Source organism: Heterocephalus glaber, unplaced genomic scaffold, assembly GCF_053883595.1.
Source record: "Heterocephalus glaber isolate CG9 unplaced genomic scaffold, H.glaber_assembly_v1.0 deba00001504, whole genome shotgun sequence".
Classification (NCBI taxonomy): domain Eukaryota; kingdom Metazoa; phylum Chordata; class Mammalia; order Rodentia; family Bathyergidae; genus Heterocephalus; species Heterocephalus glaber.
The window spans coordinates 59,888,758-59,904,426 of record NW_028258324.1 but is presented as its reverse complement, the minus strand read 5'-3'; the positions used below and the strand labels follow the sequence as shown (position 1 = coordinate 59,904,426).

At 42.0% G+C, this 15,669-nt stretch overlaps 2 protein-coding genes across 7 annotated transcripts in view; one reads left to right on the top strand and one right to left on the bottom strand.

Moving 5' to 3' along the window:
- The window catches only part of LOC106009318 (uncharacterized), a 42,170-nt gene extending 39,880 nt beyond the window's left edge, over positions 1 to 2,290 (bottom strand). For 3 of the 4 annotated variants that reach the window (XR_015441003.1, XR_001183377.3, XM_087186658.1), the window contains exon 1: positions 1,950 to 2,290. The gene's annotated coding sequence lies outside the window, so the exon portion shown is untranslated. The remainder of the gene's footprint in view (positions 1 to 1,949) is intronic. The other variant, XR_015441004.1, reaches the window with a different exon arrangement.
- Ubxn7 (UBX domain protein 7) overlaps positions 2,263 to 15,669 on the top strand; it is a 71,760-nt gene continuing 58,353 nt past the window's right edge. Inside the window, exons 1-2 of one of the 3 annotated variants that reach the window (XM_087186652.1) lie at positions 2,263 to 2,411; positions 12,808 to 12,909. Coding sequence is in view for 1 of the 3 variants with exons in the window: in XM_004834698.3 (XP_004834755.1) it covers positions 2,336 to 2,411 (76 nt within the window). In the remaining 2 variants the exon portion in view is untranslated. The remainder of the gene's footprint in view (positions 2,412 to 12,807; positions 12,910 to 15,669) is intronic. The other 2 variants (XM_087186654.1, XM_004834698.3) reach the window with 2 other exon arrangements.

The window sequence follows — 15,669 nt, the reverse complement described above, 5'->3', positions numbered from 1 at the left end:
CAAGTTGTGCTGGGATTATAGGTGTCCGCCACTACACTCAGCCTGTTGACCTTCTGACATCTTGCCAGGAGTAGTGCTGGCCTCAGGTGCCATGACCTTCTGCTTCAAGTGACCCTTGCACCATGATGCTGTTGATGGTTCGATGTAACTCTGTAGTTGATTGTAGGAAACTTAAATTATGGAAAATGAAACTGCAGGGGTCGGGGTGGGGGCTGGTAATGTACTTTGTGGTGAAAATGGATCATTCCTAAATCCACAAGAAGAATCCACAGCTTTTTTTCTTTTTTTAAAATGGGATCTTGCTGGGTGTGGTGGCACATGCCTGTAATCCCAGCACTCATGAGGCTGAGGCTAGTGAGTTCAAGGCCAGCCTGAACTGCACAGTGAGATTCTGACTCAAAACAAACAAACAAGCTAACAAAAAAAACCACACACACACATTTTTTTTCATGATTTTAGAGATGCACTCAGGTATATTTACTTGTGGCGATGGGACATTACAGGAGCCCTCAGAGGACCTGCACCAGGGCCTGGGCCCTGAGCACCTTGAAGTGCTTCTTGATGGTGATTCAGTGTCTCTTGAGTACTTGTCATCTGGGGAGGAGCGAGTGGGCTGGGGAAGTCTGTTGGCCCATAGGGTCAAATTTCCTCAGTGTGTAGACCTGATCTCCCCGCTCCTTCAGATAATACTGGATAAATGAGACCACGCTCAAGGTAGAGCTTCCCTGTCTTCTTTTTGGTTTTTTAAGATAACCTCTCGCTAAGTAGGGCTGGCTAGCCTAGAACTCACAGCGATCCTTCTGCTTTAGCCTCCTGAGTGGTGGGATCACAGGTGTGCGCCATCACACCTGGGTTTAACTTTATCCTTGTGGAAATCACCAGATGTGATATCACCACACTCATACGTTTTTCTAAAAATATTTAAATTTGTGCAAATAAAAATAAATACAAAATTAAAAAACTGTGTAAGTAACATACTGTTAGCTTTGTCTTTAAATATGGAATAAAACCCCTCAAAGTCGCCTTTCACTGTCACATCTATTTTCCCCTAAAAATAATCTTTATTATCAGTGCTTTGGGAACCTTCTTCTAGTACCTTTTCTGTACCTTTCATTACTGCATACACACAGACACATTTGCTTTGTAAATAAGTGACACTTCTTTGATTTATAGGTGAGGAACTATGATGGCCCAGGGATTTAGCTCAATGGTGCCACTGCCTGCCTCGCAAAGGCAAGGTTCTGAGTTCGATACCCAGTACAAAAAAAAAAAAAAAAGGAAACTGTGAGAGCAGATGTGTTGACAAATTTATTGAAGAAAAGTTTTCTTTTGGGGTGTGTGTGAGTGGGGATGGAACCCAAGGCCTTTACAGTGAGCTACATCCCCAGCTCTTTTTATTTAAATTGCCCAGGGTGGCTTTGAACTAGCTGCAATTCTCCTGCCTCAGCCTACCAGAATGCTGGGATGACAGACATGCACCACCATGCCCAGTTGTTTACAAGTCTACTTTACATCAGTCCCTGGGCCCACTGCCTTCTTGACAGAGACGGATCGCAAGAAGGGATCTAGTACATTATTTTATTTCTGCTGGATGGATCGCCGCACAGGGGGTCAGCTCGACGATGCCGATGTAAGTTTTAAATTATGCCAGTTTTTTTTGTTTGTTTGTTTTTGGTACCAGGGATCGAACTTGGGACCTTGTGATTGCGAGGCAGGCAGGGGAACCACTGAGCTAAATCCCTGGCCCGCAGATGTAAGTTTTATTTTTATTAATTTATTTGTGTGTGGTACTGGGGCTCGAACTAAGGACCTCACTCACACATGCTAGGCAAGTGCTCTACCACTGAGCTAAGTTCCTAGCCCAAGATTTGTATTCTAAGAGCTGCAGGAAACCTAGCAGAAGTACAGAACCGGGGGGGGGGGAACGGGACGGAACGGACACGACAAACCTAAAAGAACCCCCAAAACTGCCATCGACAGTTGAGTCTGGTAGGAAAGCTTGTAAAGCTGAAATTCGAAGAACCTGTGACTGACTCTTCCCTTGGAAACTAGGATGGGCCGGAGAGCCGGGAGAAGGCATCCGAGGTTGCAAAGAGGACGCGGAGAGCGGTCAGCCAGTCAGCAGCCAAACCCAAGCTGAGAGCAGCGAGCTGGTTGGGGGTGGGGAAGGGCTAGTGCGCTCGCGCGGACCTCCCGCAAGGGGCGGGTCTTGGGTGGGCGGAGCGCACGGGCCGCTGCGCCTGCGAACTGGGAGCGGCGAGGTGGGGGAGGGCGGCCGTGTGTGTCTGTGTTGTTGTTCGGCGGCGGCGGCGGCGGCGGCAGCGGCGGCGGCAAGATGGCTGCCCACGGGGGCTCGGCGGCGGCGGCGTCAGCGCTGAAGGGGTTAATCCAGCAGTTCACTGCCATCACCGGTGAGCGACACGGTTACCGGAAGGTGGAAAGTGGGGTCCTGGGGCGGGCGGCGGGGCTGCCCTGGCTTCTCTTGCCCCGGTTCGCGCCTCCCTCAGGCTTCCCCCCCGCGGCTCGCGTCCTCCCTCCTGAGGAAGCGGCGGTATCGGCTCCGGGGTCTCGGGTTCGGCCGGGAGTCAGCGCCCATGGCGCCCCCAGCCCCTCATTTTTGTTTCCCGGCAGTTTGGAGCGAAACCCCCACGCCCCCCTGGCAGCCTTGAGGGGGGGCTGGGCCGAGCCCGGGTCCCCACCGCCGGCCGGGGACCTGGGCGGAGGGTGGGGGGCCGCGCCTGGGCCACCGCCCTTCTCTTCCTCCGCGTCCCCTCCTCCTCCTGCTCTCGGGGCAGCGGGAAAGGGGCTGCGGGGCTTCCCGGCTCCTTACCCCTATCTTTCTCCCCCAGCCAGGTCACCTGCCCGGTCCCCGGCCCTTCAGTCCCTTTCAGGGGCCCCCCGGAGCCCTCGCGGTGGCTCTGACTGCTTAGGGCCCTATCGGCAGCGCGGTAGGGTCGCCAGCGCCTTTGCACGCCCGAGGGACCAGCCGCCAGAAACGGGGTGTCCAGGAGCACCTTGGGGACTGGGGCTGTGGGAGAAGAATGAGCGGGAACCCCCAAGCTTCCTTGGGGAAGGCCCATCCGAACCCTCTGTGGCGTTTCCCACCTCCCCATCATAAAATCCTCGAGACCGAGACGATGGCGCCAGAGCCTCCTGATGAAACAGGGATGGCGGCAGAAACTTCTCTGAGCGAGATCCGTATCTGGGAGTCGATATATCCCCCTCAGAACCTTAGGCCTGGGTTATTTTCCTTTTTCTTTCCCTTTGGACTCCTGAGAAGGGCACACGCAGATTCTCTTAACAGCCTGGAGGAAAGGCCCTGAGCCGTTCTGTAAATTCTGTCTGTTTCTCTCTGATGGTGCTGAACTTTTTTTGCATGAGTTATTAGAGGGCGGAGCAAATGATGTAGTTCTCTGTGGAGTGATTTGAGGGAAGAGTACTCCATGTGCCCGAGTGTAATTTTGCCGTTCTAGTTTGTCGTTTTGGAAGGAGGTCAGAATGAATTCCCTCCTCTTAACGAATCTATACTTCACTGGTTGTCATTGGCTAAATGCAGGCAGAGAAGGACTCCTTGTTAATATTCTTAAGAGTTAGATATGCAAGGTCTTGTTGGGTACGGTTTTGCATTCTTTTAACCAATATAGGTTGTATGCAAGTTGCAGTTTTTATTATTGTTATTTTATTTATTTATTTTTTTGGTACTGGGGATTGAACTCGGGTCCTTGCACTTGGGAGGCAGGCGACAGAACCACTGAGCTAAATCCCTGGCCCTGCAGTTTTATTATTAAAGCTAATTTTTTTTTTCTCTACGATGCTCATTCGATGTTGGAGGGTTAACTGTCTCGGGACATGAAACATGACCTCGAAGCTGGTAAAATAAAGTGTTGTAAAACTGAGATGAGAAATGGAATGGTTACTTTGCATAATATCTTGAAACTTTGTGATTGATTTTTTTATATTAAAAGTGTAGTGGATTTCCCAATGTCTGACGAAGTCATCGTTATGGAAGAAAATTAGAAGGTTATTGTGTATATAAATTAATATTGCTGCATTATGTTTATATGCAAAAATCTTTGACGTGAATCACAGAGTAATGAATATCATTAATCTTTTCTTTAGATTTCCTAGAGATGATTTAAGGTAACATTTATTTTGTTATGTGAATTACTGTCCTTAAACTAAGGGCCAGGGATTTAGTTCAGTGGTTCTGCCGCCAGCCTCGCAAGTGCAAGGTCCCTAGTTCTATCCCCGGTACCAAAAAAAAAAATCTTTAAGTTTCTTTTTTTTTGTTTGGTATCGGGGATCGAACTCACGTCCTTGGGCTTGCGCAGCAGGCGGTGGAACCACTGAGCTAAATCTCGAGCCCTTGCTTTTTCTTTTAATGGTGCCGGGATCGAACTGAGGACCTTACTTACCAGGCAGGCGCTGTGCTGCTGAGCTAAATCCCTGGCCCTGCACTTGCTTTTTTGGGGGCCCGGGGATCAAACTCCGGACCTTGCGCTTGCGTGGCAGGCGCTGGAACCACTGAGCCAAATCCCGGCCCTCCTGCACATGCTTTTTGAGACAAGGTCTCACTACTCACTATGTAGTTCAGCCTGGCCTTAAACTCACTATGCTACCCAGGTTTGCCTGGAACTGGCAGCAGTATTCATGCCTCAGCCTCCCAAATGCTGGAATTAAAGGCATGCACCACCACACCCGGCTATTTTTTCAAATGCAACAGTTTTTTTAGATAAACACAAAACCCAAAGTGTGGTGGGATAAATAGACTCATTTAATTGCTTTCTTTCTGTTTTTGTTTGCTAGTCTGTACAACTTGTTTCCTGGATAGGCCACTATATAAATTAATTTGGTCTTTTTTTTTTTTTTGTGGTGCTGGAGATTGAACTTGCTAAGCACCCACTCTGCCACTGAGCCAGGCTCCCATCCTCCTAAAAGTGAACAAAAAAAAATTTTTTTTGGATACTAAGGATTAATCCCAGGGCATCAAGAGTGCTCTACCTCTGAGCCACCTCCCTAGCCATGTAATGGACTTGTGTTGATGACTTTTGATAATGCACAGCTGAAGTCCTAGCTATGTGAAAAGCTGAAGGAGGAGGACTTTTGTGTTTTTTTTGTTTTTTGATTTTTGGTGTTTTGGTGTTTTTTTTTAAGACGGGATCTTGCTATGTGTAGTCCAGGCTGGTCTTGAACTCGCTGTGTAGCTGAGGTTGGCCTTGAACTCGTGGCAGTTCTCCTGAGTGCTGGGGTTACAGGTGTGTGCCACTATTCTTGGCTATATACTTATTTTTATCTTTTGGATTATGGTATATATTATACAGAATTCTGAAAGTTTCAGTTAATCTTAATATCATAAACATTTTTTCCATGATCAAACTCTTGATGAGCAAGTGGCAAGGAAAGTGATGTTCTTTGATGTAGTCACATCAGAAGCTACTTTTACCATCAATGCCTTAGAGTTATCTAAAGCTACAAGAGACGACCAGTGCTGTTACTTTCGAGTCATCCCACACATAGAATACTCACTTGGTGTGATCTCCCTTGATGTTCATCAGACATGGCTTTGAATGACTGTTGGCTGCTTTCAGAAGTTATTTCAATTCTCAAAACAGGAAGAAAGGGGCCAGGGATGTAGCTTAGTGGCTCCTTGTCTGCTGGCAAGCACAAGATCCTGAGTTTGATTCCCCGTATTGGGGAAGAAAAAAAAAGTAAAAACAGGAAAAAGAGTGCTGATATATCTATTCCAGAAGAGCAGTTGTTTCTTTAATGGTACTGGCACTATAGAATAGATAAAAGCAAATGGGCAGTAAGATGGTAAGACAGATGTAAGAATAGAAAGTGGAGACTGGAAAGTGTGGAAGTGCTTACAAGTATAGAATTTCACAGGTTTGTACACAGTAGGTATTCGTATACTTCATGAAATTACCAAGTCTCATTGTAGGAAAGACTTTTTTTTTAATGGTGAAAATATTTTATTTGAAAAAATGCAGTAAGGGACCAACTGGCTCTACAGAGACAGCTTGGGCCAAGTAAAAGAGGAGAAAACAAGATAAAAGGTACACCATAGAGGACACAAGGTGGGCTATCAGGAGGAAAGCCGTAATAGCCAGGAAAAGCCTTAGTTTAATCTTTTGTAAAATTGTTGAATGCATGGGGATTATAAAAATTTCAAAGTGTGGTATGCATAGTATTTGGCTATGTGGCTAGATTCCATTCCTATTTTGTATAATAACATTTCTCTTGGATTAATGTTAACATGTGTTTAGGTTGTCTGTGTCAGAAAAGGTGGTCACAAGTGTTCTAGATAGTAAAGGAAAACTTTTTTTTTTGGAAAGTTTTTGTTTTGAGACCAGGTCTTGCTTTGAACTTCAGGTTGGCTGTGAACTCACTTTGTAGCACATACTGGCCTCAAATTCATGATCTTCTTGCTTCGGCCTCTTTAGTGCTGTGATTACAGGTGTGCATCACAACTGGCAGCTATTTTGGTGTGGGTTTTTTTTGGTACTGGGGATCGAACTTGAGACCTTGTGCTTGCGAGGCAGGTAGCGGCACCACTGAGCTAAATCTCTGGCCCTACTGCCAGCTATTTTGGAATTTTAAGAACTATTTCAAAAGATAATGAAATTTGAAAAGAAACTTTCAACCCCGCTATTCCCCTTCTAGATGTCTTCTTGAAAGAATTAAAAGCATCATACCACAGTGATATATGCACACCCATGTTTATAGTGGCACAGTTTGTAATAGTTAAATCTTGGAAACAACCCAAATGCCCATCAACTGACAAATGGATAAAGAAGATGTCTTTCTGGTATGAGAAACTGAAAGTGTATAAAGGACCAAAATGGATACTAGATATTGGGAAATGGGAAGAAAATGTTCAAGGAGAGCAGAATGAGGAAAACGATGGAGAGAAGGAGGGGGAAAGGAAAGACAGGACAGGGAAAGAAAAAAGAATAGAAGGAAATAATGGAAATAAAGCTTTTGTAAATGAGGGGGAGAGGGGTCAAGGGGGGGGGATGGCAAAAAAAGAAGCAAGATATATTATGTAGAGATTCCCTATGGTGAATGTTTTATATATCTAAAATGTACTAATAAAGGTTTTGCCAAAAAAAAAAAAAACCTTAAGGGAGATAAGATTTTTGAGTTGTGAATGAAATCTTACTAATAAATGCAACATTTATTGATTACTATTGCATGCCAGGGATAGTTCAGATCCTGAGGGTGCCATAGAGAGCAGGACATGGTGTTTTTTGTTTTGTTTTGTTTTGGTACTGGGGATCGAACTTGGTTCCTTGTGCTCGAGGGGCAGGCGGCAGAACCACTGGGCTAAATCCCTGGCCCAGGACATGGTGCTATTGTCAGAAGGGCTTTCTAGTTTGCCAGGTATGGTTGTACACACGTTCAATCCCACTTTCTCAGGAGGCTGAGGCAGGATTGCAAATTCTAGGCCATCCTGGGCAATTAATTTAGTGAGACCCTGTCTGAAAAAAATGAAAAAGTGCCTGGAGACAAGTGCTCTACCACTGAGCTACGTCTCCAGCCCTTTTTAAAATTTTTATTTTGAGACAGGATTGACTAAATTGCCCAGGCTTTGCTTCAATTTGGGATTCTCCTGTATTTCAAGTACTGGGATTACAGTCATGTGCTGTAACTAGTGTTTAAACCCAAGTTTATCTGAGGAGTTTCTAGGCTGTTAGTGTTTATACTTCTTAGCCTCTATACAGAAGGGAATATAAAGGATGTTTTCTCTTTAGTACTGGGTAACAGGCAAAATTGGACAGAGGGAAAATATTCAGTGTCTTTTTAGTGCTCCAAGTTACACCCTTGTGGCACTTCATGGAGGTGTTGTTTACCTCTTCCCCAAAGACACTTGGGGTGCTAAAGCTACGTGTATCCCTCTTCAGTGCCTACATCCTGTATAATATCAGCCCTAATTTATTGTTACAGGATTTTAGGAGGGAGCAATATGATTGGATTAATTTACATTGTGAAATGATTGCTTTATTGTTTTTTTTCTTTTTTCTTTTTTTTTTGAGACAGGGTCTCACTATGCAGTTTAGGCTGATCTTGAACTCACTACATAGCCCAGGCTGGCCTCAAACTCACAACGATCCTCCTGCCTCAGCCTCCTGAGTGCTGGGATTACGTGTTGTTTACATTTTAAAATAGGGTGTTTGATTACCCACATTATTAGTCTCTTAATTGATAGTATTTTAGGCAGCATAATAAAGTGAAAAAAAGTTTGGCAATTAGGAAAGGTTTTGGGATGCAGACCAAATTGTTGACAGGTCATTTTGCCTGAGGATTGACTTAACAAGTTCCTGATAGTGTCTTATTTTACTAAGAATCCACAAAAGCTAAATGATTCCCATGGCAATGGCATCTGAGTTGTAGGAGAGTGGTGGAAAGGATGACAGTGACAATTTATTTGCAGTGGTCATTTTTAAGTTGAATTTTCTTTTTCTTTTCTTTTTTTTTTTTTTTTTTTGGTACCGGGGATCGAACTTGGGTCCTTGCGCTTGCGCAGCAGATGGCGAAACCACTGAGCTAAATCCCCGGCCCGAATTTTCTTAACAAATAAATTTCAGAGTGAGTGAAAGCAGGGAATATTTATTGCTGCTTCACATTTAGCATGTTCTTTGTGCTTTTTGTTAGTGCAGTATGGACGCTTAGACAAGATCCAAAATAGTAAAAACTGAGCCATTTATCTGAAAAGATTGGTAGCTACCTTAAGAAGCTTGTTTCAGAGTTCATTGGGTGGCAGATATTAACAACAGTTTGTGCATCTCTGCTAGGACAAGCAGCCAGAGTAGCGTGCCCCTAGAAACCTTTAACTTTCAAAGCTGCTTTGTACCTAAGTAAATTAAAATGGGAGAGTATAGGGCCGGGGATTTAGGTCAGTGGCGCCATGCCTGCCTCACAAGCACAAAGTCCTGAGCTCAATGCACAGTACCAAAAAAATGGTAGAGTACAGTAGAGACTCAGCTTTTTGATTAGCATTAAAGAAGTATAATACAATGCAGTATAACTGCAGTGTTAAAAATTAGGAAAGCACTGAAACAGAGCCTCAAGTCTTACAAGCATAGGAGCATGTGAGTCTTGAACTTGTTTATCAGATTTGTGCTATTTTTGTCCCTAAGAGCTCGTATTCAATTTGAGGACCGTAACACTAATTTTGTAATAAAGGCACATAATCCCATGTTTATTCTTTAAAATATTTCTATTGATGAATTATTAATTTTAATTTTATGAGTTTTATATTAAAAAATGAGTACTTAACAGGAAAAAATATTACAAAATAAATTATTGAATATTTAGTATTTGAGTGTATAAAAAGCATCAAAATTTTCAACATTGACTGTTTTTTGGTGTACAAAGTCCAAAAAAACCACAAATTTTTGTATGAACTACAATGAAAATACTAATAGCACTTTACAAAAAAATAATCTTTACCTCAATTATCACACCAATGGTAGTCTACACACATTGCTTACACTGACAGCACAGGTGTTTTGCTTTTCTGGCCTTTTTGTAGGACATACTTGACATCTCTGGTGTTGCTGTTTTTTTCATGAGTTTCTTATTATATTATACAGTGTATAGTTAACAGGAACATAAAGTATTAAATTCTTAATACATATTGTACATTTTAGAATAGACATCAACATTTCCACTTCAGCTGTGTACTTGCTTACAAAACCTAAAAGATAACATCAGAAATAAATTCCTATATGAACTACAATGAAAATACCAATAGAATTCTACAACAAAGATAAGCTTTGCTTCATGTTCCATGCACACATCTTGCTTACACTGACAGCATATTTGCTTAGCTTTCCTTTCCTATGTGGCAGCCTTGTCACTTCTTTTCCTGTTTTGTCAGGAGCTTCCTACTATATTGTACAGTATATACATAGCAGGGAAATAAGATATCAATAAAATAAAATATTAAATATGTAATGAGTGCTTAGAATAGACATCAGCATTTTCACATCAGCTGTTTACTTTCTTACAAAACCTAAAAGATAACATCAAGAAATAAGCACCTATGTGAACTACAGTGTAAACACGAATAAAAGTCTACCACAGAAATAATCTTTGCTTCAACTGTCATACCCAAGGCAGTCTTTACACATGACAACTTCATGTTCCATACACAGATATTGCTTACACTGATAGCATGTGTGTTTTGTTTTCCTGTCCTTTCTTGTAGGGCACAGTTGACATCTTTTTGGTTTTCCTGTTGTCATAGTAGGTCTTTGTGATGCTGCACCTGCCTGTTCACCTGTCAGCTCACCAGTGTGCACCACATTTTTTGTGTGTAGTTGTCTGGGCAGAAACATTGTTTTTCCTGTGCTATAAATGATCTTATGAGTTCCAGTCCCAGTCCTCTAAGAAAATTTCTCCGTGATATTTTGCACTTGTTATTTTTTTTGTAAATATCAAACTATGTCACACATGTTTAAGATTTAGTAAAACACAACCATTAGCCAATGATTTATTTCGAGGGACATCATAGTTGCTGCAAAACTCATCAACATCTACTCTACCTTTGGTTTTGTTATAAAAGTTTCCATCTCAGGCTTCCGTGCTTTCAAGATTTTTCTATCAATATTTCCATCGTGCCGCAGTGTTTCTTTCTGGTTTTTTTTGGTACCAGGGATCAAACTCGGGACCTTGCACTTGCAAGGCAGGCTCTGGAACCACTCAGCTAAATCCCCGGCCATGCTGCAGTGTTGACATCCGCAGTACCAGTTTGTTTTTCTTTCCCATATATGAGGCTATTGTAAATCTTTCTGAGATTCAAAGATTGTTTTATACAATTCTCTGGTTTTTTTGGGGTTTTTTTTTGGTACCAGGGATCAAACTCAGGTGTGGTGCCACTGAGGTAATCCCTGGTCCTACAGTTCTCTGTTTTGACATTGCAACATTTCATTTGGAATTTCTGGTTTGTCCCAGCAAACAGTTCCTGTAGTGGTCAACTTGTGCTCTTTTAGCAAATGTAACATCAATTGGAAACTGATAAACCAATTGTTGAATGTCACATTCCAATTAGTTTGGGAGATGGGAGCAACAGGTCTGTTCACAACCTCATTTGGTTTATTACTATATGAATAAGGATCTGATAGCTCAGTTCCAGGATAAATGTCTAAATTGAAAGCATAATAAGTCTTTGCATCTACAAGGGCATACATCTTTATGCCATATTTTGACCCATCACTTTTCCATAAGTCTTTTACATTCCTGCCATTACTATGAGAAATCCTTGCTAAGTCCAGCAGACCTGTGAATGCTTTCAGTTCAGCTAATGAGGTGTCATAAGTACATTTTTTTTTGGTACTGGGGATGAAATTCAGGGCCTTGCACTTGCGAGGCAGGTGGCAGAACCACTGAGCTAAATCCCCAGCCCCAATACATTTTTTTTTTTTTCATACTGGGGATTGAACTTGAGTCCTTGTGCTTTCAGGGCAGGCAGTGGAACCACTGAGCTAAATCCCTGGCCCCCCAATACATTTTTAAATATGGATATTGGTGCATACAGAATGTTTTACTTATGTTTCAGCCTTTTTGTATTTCACAGCATTTTTTTTTTTTTCCCACAGCATCTTGTAGCATTTCATCTGTTACAATTTCCAACCTTGAATGGCAGTGCTGGCATTCTGTCTAGTATGTTTCAGCCCTGCCAAGACCCTCATTCTATTTTTGTACCTAATTCTAACATTGAATCCTTCCATTTGGTTGCATGGCCATTTTTGCCACATTTTAACTAGTCAAATATATACTCACATTGCCCTTTTTTTCATCATCTGAATCAAAGAGGTCTGCATTCCCTGTGTATCAGTTCATGTCACAAGAACTGTGGCTCACATGGCCAGTGTCAAAGTCATGATCATCATCATTATTATCATCACCATAACCATCACCATCCACACATACCACTCTTCAGTTATGAAAACATGTATTTTACCATAATGGATCATCTTTATCATCCATGGATGTGTAATCTGATGATTCACTTTTGACCTCCTCCAAAACTTGTAAATCTGGTTTTTCATGTGTCATTGTACTGAATTGGGCTACTTCTACCAGAAATGTCAAAAGAAAACATTTTTTTTTTTGGTGCTGGAAATCAAACTCAGGTCCTTGCGCTTGTGCAGCAGGCAGTGGAACCACTGAGCTAAATCCTCTGCCCAAGGAAACTTTTTAACAAACCCTGGAGTGGTATGGGTCTATTAGACCCTCTGTGATGCTTGGGTAAACATATCCAAAACCAGTTAGAGCATAATGTGGGTAAAAATTCCATTCCACTTTTTTTTTTTTGATACCCGGACTCAAACTCGGGACTTTGTACTTGCGAGGCAGGCAGTGGAACCACTAAACTAAATCCCTGGGCCTAATGCATTTTTTTTTTTTCTTTTGGTACCAGGGATCGAACTCAGGTCCTTGTGCTTTTGAGACAGGTGGCGTAACCACTGAGTTAAATCCCCGGCCCCCATTCCACTTTTGCCCACATGTAGACACCTTGCTGTTTGTCATACCAAGTGGGTAAACATATAGATTGCTTCCTGTATCCCTCAGGGAAAGGAACACACAGACATACAGCTAGCTCCTATTACACTAAAGTATGAATTTACAGTAGAAAAGTGAGGGATGGGTCCCAGTGTCGTGCTCTGCAGGTTAATTACTTAACATACATTGGCTATTGGGATATTTGACTCTTCTTTTTCCTCAAAAAGTTGCACTTCTATTTTTGTTTTGAAATTTCTTTCTTTTTTTTCTTTTTTTTTTGGTGATGCTTGGACTCAGACCTAGAGCCTCAACTGGACATGGTGGCACACACCTGTAATCCCAGCACTCAGGAGACTGAAGCAGGATTGCTGTGAGTTCGAGGCCAGTCTGGGCTACACAGTGAGTTCAAGGCCACCCTGCACTACAAAGCAAGACCCTGTCTCAAAAATCCCCCCCAAAACCTAGAGCTTCAGGCATGTGCTCTACTTCTGAGGTACACCCCCAGCCGAGAAATTTTCTTTTTAAAAGTGTTTTCTGAAGGGGAGAACGAAAATTTATACACAGTACAACTTGAGAACTTTGGTTCAGCTTGAGCAAGAACTTAGGGAGATAACTGGGATAAGAAAGTAAGAACGGGTGTAGTCGGGTGAGATTTTAATTTTCAAGACAGAAGAGCTAATAGAGACAAGGGTAGAGATTAAAACACCAAAGTAAGGGTAGGTATACCTAGTCCTGTAGGGAGCTGAGGATGAGAAGGGAGGAAGAAGGTCCAGAATTCTACAGAGAGGTGAGTATTTGGTGTTGTCAGGAAAAATGAGGAGGCTGATGTGACTCATCAAAATTATGCAAAGATACGACTATTGAGAACCACCAAGGGACCTCCCTAGATCATTTGGATCCGTGTGGCTGAAGAGAACTGTTTAGAGATGCGTGAGAGCAGAGGATATAAAATAGGAGAGGTAAGGGCCAGATCTTGTTTCCAGTTCAAGAGAGTAAGACTTCCAATGAGCAGTGCAGAACTGTGAAGTGAGAGCCAGTCAAGCTTATATTATAGTGTAGAAAGTGCATTAAAGGGAGAGTGACCAAGAGCAGTGACAGCAATCAACACAGAAGACCTCTGTGATTCAAAGGTGTGAGGATTCTGTACCCAGAAGTTTGTCCGTTTCCTCTTTTCTTTTTTTTTTTCTGGTTTTGGGGATTGATCTCAGGACCTTGTGGTTGCAAGGCAGGTGCAGGGGCCATTGAGCTAAATCCCTGGCCCTGTCCATTTCCTCTTGATTTCCAGTTGATTGAAGTACAATTTTTCAAAATAGTCCCATAGTGATTGTGTGAATTTCAGCAGCATCTATAATCCCCCCTCTTTTTTTTTAGAGACAGGGTCTCACTGTGTAGTCCAGGCTGGCCTTGAACTCACTATGTAGTTGAGGCCCACCTTGAACTTGCGACGATCCTTCTGCCTCAACCTCTCTCAAGTGCTGGGATTACAAGCATGTACCACCATGCCTGGCTGATATCCCCTTTTTCATCTCTAATTTTATTTAGTTGATCATCTCTCTTGCTTTTGATTACTTTAGCTGAGCTTATCAGCTTTATCTTCAAAGAACCAAGTTTGTTTCATAGATTTTTTTGTATTATTTCATTTATTCTTTTTATATTTCTTTCATTTTACTGATTTAGGGGTGTTTTTTTGTTTTTTTGGTACCAGGGATCAAACTTGGGACCTTGTGCTTGCAAGGCAGGTGGCAGAACCACTGAGCTAAATTCCTGGCCTGGTTCTTTTTTTTTTCCTAAGGCCTTGAGATACATCATTGGTTTACTTATTTGAAATTCCCCCTTTTAATGAAGGGACTTGTTGGTATAAGCTTCCTTTTTAGTACTGCTTTTGCTGTGTCCTACAGGTTTTACTATGTTGTGTTTCCATTTTTCTTTGATTCTAGGAATCTTTTGCATTTGCCCCTGATTTTTTCAGTGATTCATTGTTTATACAAAAAAGTACTATTCTGTCTCCTTGTGTCCATATAATTTCTGTAATTTCTTTTGCTTTTGATTTCTGGTTTCATTCTATTATGATACAAGGTGGAAGAAATTATTTCATTTTTAAGAACTGTTAAGAGTTGCTTTATGGCCTAATACATGATCTATTTTGGAAAGTTTCATGTGCAGATGAAAAGGATGTGTATTCTACATATTTTTCATATTCTGCATTCCTGTTGGATTGAACATTCTGTTGTCTTTCAAGTCCATTTGATCTTCAGTATAGTGTAAGTGATGTTTCTTTGTTGTTGTTGTTTTTTTAATCTGGATGATTTCTCTGTTGGTAAGAATGGAATACTGAAGTTACTCATTATTATTGCACTGGGCCTGGTCTCTCATTTTATATCTAGCAGTTTGTTTTATAAAATTGGCGATCTGATATTTGGTATATATGTGCACGCACACACGTGTATCACACACACACACAATCACACACTTGCTTAGCCTCCTAAGTGCTGGAGTTACAAGCTGGGCATGGTAACACATACTTGTAATCAGCATTCTGGAAGGCTGAGGCAGGAGGATTGTAAACTTGAGCCCAACCTGGGCAATTTAACAACTTTGTGAGACCATGTCTTAAAAACATAAGAAAGGGCTGGGGATGTGGCTTAGTCTGAAGACCTTAAGCCAGGCTTTGGTACTTACATAGTTACACTTGTATCATCTTGTTGATTTATTCCCTATATCCATATGTAGTAACTTTAGGATGTAGTGGTACATGCCAGTAAGCCCAGTACTTAGGGGGAGACTGAGGCAGGAGAATTTTGGGTTCAAGGCCAGCCTGGGCTATTAAATGAGTTCAAGACCAGTCTTGACTGCATAGCAAGACCCTGTTAAAAAAAAACAAAACTTTTGTTGGTCTTAACTAATTTTGTATTAATGTCTATTTTGTGAGATGGCATTATAGCTCTTCTTGCATGCTTTCAAATTCCATTTGCTTGGAAAATTATTTTTCATCCCTTCACTTTCTGTGTATGTCTTTGCTGATGAGGTAAATTTCTTGCAGGCAGCATATTGTTGGGTCTTGTTTTATAATCCAGTCAGCCACTTGGCATTTTTTTAAAATGGAGAATTTAGACCATTTACATTCAGGATTATTACTGGAAGGTATGTACTTGTTTCTAT